Here is a 4,632-nt window from a genome sequence, read left to right as displayed (position 1 = left end):
TCGGAAGTAAAGTGCTGACCGACAGCAGCATTATTTGATGCGCCCTTGAAACGAGTAGGCGTGATATAGTCCTCGGGTCGGTCTTGAGGACCGAGAAAATAGGGAGAATTAGACTCAATTTTGGGTGGTGGTGGAGGAGGTACGACGTCACCGGCCATGGAAATTTACGATGAAGAGAAGAAAAAAAAGCGTGTGGTCTGATACCATGTAGAAACTATACAATTTTGACTTGTTCCATTCATTCACCAAGAGAGAATATATATAGGATACAATCTTGAACCCTAGTGAAACAAGGAAACTAAGATCCTAGTGAAACAAGGAAACTAACTAATATATGGTAATTAGTGAAACAAGGAAACTAACTAATATATGGTAATATTATACCACAATCAACACAAATCAGAAGTGCTACAAACAAACTCCATCAAACGCTCCGCAGCAAGATACACACATTATTATTCATACTAATAAATTGAACCAGCTAGCTAGAGCATTCGGTCTGAAAATGAAGGCAGCCTTCTGAAGAAATTCAAAGCCGGGGAGGGCATTCTATCCCTAAATATGGGATGACGAAGATAGTAGAAACCAAAAGCCATAGCCACCATTTTAGACGGTACCAAGTACAAAATGAATGCCACCACAAAGCACAACCCAATAAATATCCCTGTGGCTCGAGGGTCACGCCATGTTACCAATGCTTGCACTCGCTCCCCTTGCGTTGCAACATCGCCCAAGATTGTCTGAACCCGGGCACCAAGCATGCGCAGTTTATCATACCTGGCTCGTACCAATTCATTTGGTCTACTGCAAGGCAATGCATCAAACTCTTCATCAAGCTCATCTCTATCAAGTGACTGATCTGCTACCAGTGACATCTTTGGATCAAAGTGAGGTAGAGTGTCTCGAGATCTGAACCTGTAATTCCACGCACCGATCATAAACACATAGAACGCGAATGTGGGGATGATCAAGTCAGGGAACCACACAAGCATCACCAACAATGCATGTACTAGTAAGGTTGCAGTTGGATTTTTCCAACCACGTGTGTCATCAACCCATTTGACAATGTCAATTACCCCAGCGATTACATTAATGATTCTGAACCAATTTGCACGAACTTTTCGCATGCTGAATGAATGTGAATCGGCATCAAGCATATAAGTCACAACCTCACGCCTAAGAGGTGGCTCCGATCTTGTCAAGTGGCTCGCTACTATTTTGACAGCTGCACTCCTTAAACTCTCTTGTTGAACCATGCCAAGTGGCTTTACATGATGCATCATCGGTAGCAATGGTTGTGAATAGACATGTAAGAAATCAAGCGTTGGTGTAGCACGTATAAATCTCACTGCTAATTCAATCTCCCCCATTTTCTTCAAACCAGCGTGAGATAACAAAAGTAATGGGAAAGTATTCTTGTACACTTTACCTGTTGTCAATGTAGAAATACGCACACGCACCTTACCAATTCGAAAATCTGGCCTCATTAATGTCTCCTTTCCGTACCCATCTGATTCGAATACTTCCCAGCTATCGAATACTCCGATAGTCAAGACAGTGGATGGATCATAAACTCTCCAAGTGTACTGCTCATTCCACCTAGGTTCTAAACTATCAGATATGGTACGAGTGCGTACCCACTTGTTCCCATACTTGGCCACTGCATAAGCATCTGTAGACCCCTTACCTTTCATTGTTTTCATGGGCAACAAGTTCTTACATCCAATAACCCCCAATTCAACAGTCCCAATTGGTGCTTTCCAAAGTTGCCTTGCGGTTGGACGATAATCGCTACAAACATGGGCTGCTTCGTCCATCACATGATATCCACCATCAAAACAAAGGCGCAAGTGGACTCTGCCTTTGTAAATTCTCTTCTCTTCATTAGGATCTTCAAATGTGAACCATCTAGACGCCACCTTACGGTCATCGACTCGACGTTCGATTGTGGTGAGTGGTATGCTAGCAACTGCAAGAACGGTTTGCTCTTTCCCTAGCCTGGTTTCTATTAGGAAAAATAGCAAGTAGTGCTCAGTAAATGGCTCAGCTGCTACAAAGACCAAGTCTTCATTCCAAGATGGAGATCCAGTAGTTGTGGTGATGACTTTTGTCTTTTGGACTTGGAATCCTAATTGGGCTTTAATCTGATATGTCGACTCCTTTGAATGTGTCAATTGAGAAATGTCTTGTGCCTCTATCACAGATGATCTCAAATACCACAATTTAGGAGATTGGTATACCTGTTGGGAAATATGATCCAAGAACACAAAGATAAATGGCTTTTAAATTACTAACGAAGAACACAAAATTATTAAGGTTTGAACCACAAACGAAACGTTTTTCTAAAAGTGATATTTGCTCCATCTCCTCAACGAGATTACTATGCGATTGTATGCAAATAGGTTTAGTGGATATGACAAGCCTTTAAATTTATGTACTGAGAAAATAGTGAAGAAATTCATCTAAGAAAGCAAGAACTTAAACTTAATCTTCTTGGGGCAAAAATAGGAGGAGAAGAGAGTTCTTGGAGAATGTTGTAAAGAAGGATTCTCTCCAAAAAAAATTACTTTGGAATCTGAAGAACTTTAACTTAAATGAGTGGTAACCGAATTATGAAAATACAACCCTTCATTTAAAATACATAATATTAATTTTATTTAAACAAAATCCCAACAATACCTTTGATTTAGAACCAGGATTACCGGCAGTGTCGGTCTTCCAGGCTTCAGGAAATGATTCATCAGCTTGAGTCCCGACCCAAGTGGCAAGCATTAGATCACCTCTATGAGCCCCACCTCCTTCAAGCCTATACCATTGAGGAGCCAAAGGACTATCAGGTGGATCCCTTAGGGGGATCTCACTCACATCAAAGCAAATTCCACCAAGAAACACATGCCCTGCCACGTCGGATGTAGGATCGAATGACTTGGCACTTAAAGGGTCCCATACCGAGATTTCCAACAGGGAGGAGGAATCAGATGCCTCTCGACCGAAAGCAAAAGTTTGGTCCCACTCAAACAACACTGTTTTCCGGGCTGGCTTTGATACAACATGGCTGCCGGAAACAGCAATTTTCACGACGGGGCTGCCAACTGTGGGAAGCGATCGAGCTTTTACCACTCGAATAAAGAGGTAATGCATTTTCTCTACAAGATCAAATGAGGACCGTTCGATCGGACCTGATCTGTCCGATGCAGCATCAGAGATGAAGCTGCTAACTGATGAAGCACGACTAATTGGCCTAGGACCAGCAATATTGCTGACTTTTACTTCAGGTATAGATCCTAATGATACAGATCTTTTCACCTGATTGAATTCATCCTCTTGTACTGGCAACTCTGGTGGTGGTGGGGGATCCATTAGAACACTACTCCCTTCTTTGTCAAACTTTTCTTGTTCAGGCTCAGCTTCTAGGGTAGTAGGATTTTCCGGTACTGGTGGCGCCGCTTCTTCAGCCTGTGGCTTCTCACCTTCCGGTGCAGCTTCTGATGGCGGTGGAGTAGACTCCGCGGGTGGTGCTGGCTCAGGCTCCGCTTTGACTTCTTCAGGTGGAGGAGACGGTGGAGCTGGTGGAGGAACAACTTCTTCGACGAAATAAATTTTCAAACCGATTTCACCGGAAATCCAACTGAGCAAATTTTTCTTCTCCAAAGGGTAATAGATCAATGCCTCTTCCCCTTTCTTGACAAACTGCCTAGCACTCAACTTGACCCTTCCGAGGAAATTATTCCTGGTTGTGGGGCCAATTAATTTGTCATGATACACGTCGAGCTCGAGCACGTCACCGAAAACATCTGAAGGTTTTCCAACGTTGAATTCCAGCATTTCGTTCCATATGGGGCTCAGATCACGAGTCACCGTCCTTGTCTTCCTTCTCTGACCATAGAAATCCACAACTACGTAAGGACTTGAAGTGCCATGCCCGTCCTTGGGAAGGAGGTTCCGTGCGTCAATTACTTCTACTACTAGCTTTCTCGCCGTCCCCATTTTCAAAACGTTGGTTCACGTATTCTTCTTTTTTATGAAGCTGTGTGGTATATTGTGACTGTGCATGGAAGTTTAAGAAAGAGACTTTTTGTTTTGCTGAAGTTCTCTATACAAGCAGCAGTTGCAACCAAATGATATGTATGTAAATGTAATGCTATTGTTTTCTTTGGGGTTATGTTTTCCGGGGATCAGGGAGAGATGAGCAGGAAAAGGGTCGGGTTCCTGAGTGACGAGTTAAAGTCAAGAAAAGAAGCTAAGATATCGCAAAAGAAAAAAGGTGCTTAACTTCATGTGCAAGCACCTCTGCGATACCTTTAATTTGGTTCGTAAGCTAATACTATATTCTTTACGGAGGAGATCTTTGAAAAAAAAAATTAAAATCTTTTTTTTTCAAGAATTCTTTTTTATTTATGACACGCTATTGATTAAATTTAGCTTAAGTTTTATGTATTAATCGTATAATTATACTGGCAAATTTCTCTTAATAAACATTAATTGTTAATCTGGTAATTAATGATGATAATAACCTATTATCACAAGTTAAATCCACTCATTTTATAAAAGACTTTATATTGTTTGTATATATAGCTTAAATTCGTATTAAAATGGAAAAACTATTTTTTCTCTTTTAATGCACAGTGCAGA

General features: G+C 41.5%; 1 protein-coding gene across 1 annotated transcript; it reads right to left on the bottom strand.

The window, feature by feature from the left end:
* Positions 1-212: 212 nt before the first annotated feature.
* LOC132626597 (multiple C2 domain and transmembrane region protein 16) lies at positions 213-4,300 on the bottom strand. The gene is made up of 2 exons (XM_060341515.1): positions 2,680-4,300; positions 213-2,240 (listed from the first exon to the last, which is right to left on the bottom strand). Exons 1-2 carry the CDS (start codon positions 3,985-3,987, stop codon positions 486-488), a joined length of 3,063 nt encoding a protein of 1,020 aa, XP_060197498.1. The 5' UTR covers positions 3,988-4,300; the 3' UTR covers positions 213-485.
* Positions 4,301-4,632: the final 332 nt, after the last annotated feature.

Source organism: Lycium barbarum, chromosome 2 (genome assembly GCF_019175385.1).
Source record: "Lycium barbarum isolate Lr01 chromosome 2, ASM1917538v2, whole genome shotgun sequence".
NCBI lineage: Eukaryota > Viridiplantae > Streptophyta > Magnoliopsida > Solanales > Solanaceae > Lycium > Lycium barbarum.
This window is presented reverse-complemented; position numbering and strand designations above follow the sequence as displayed.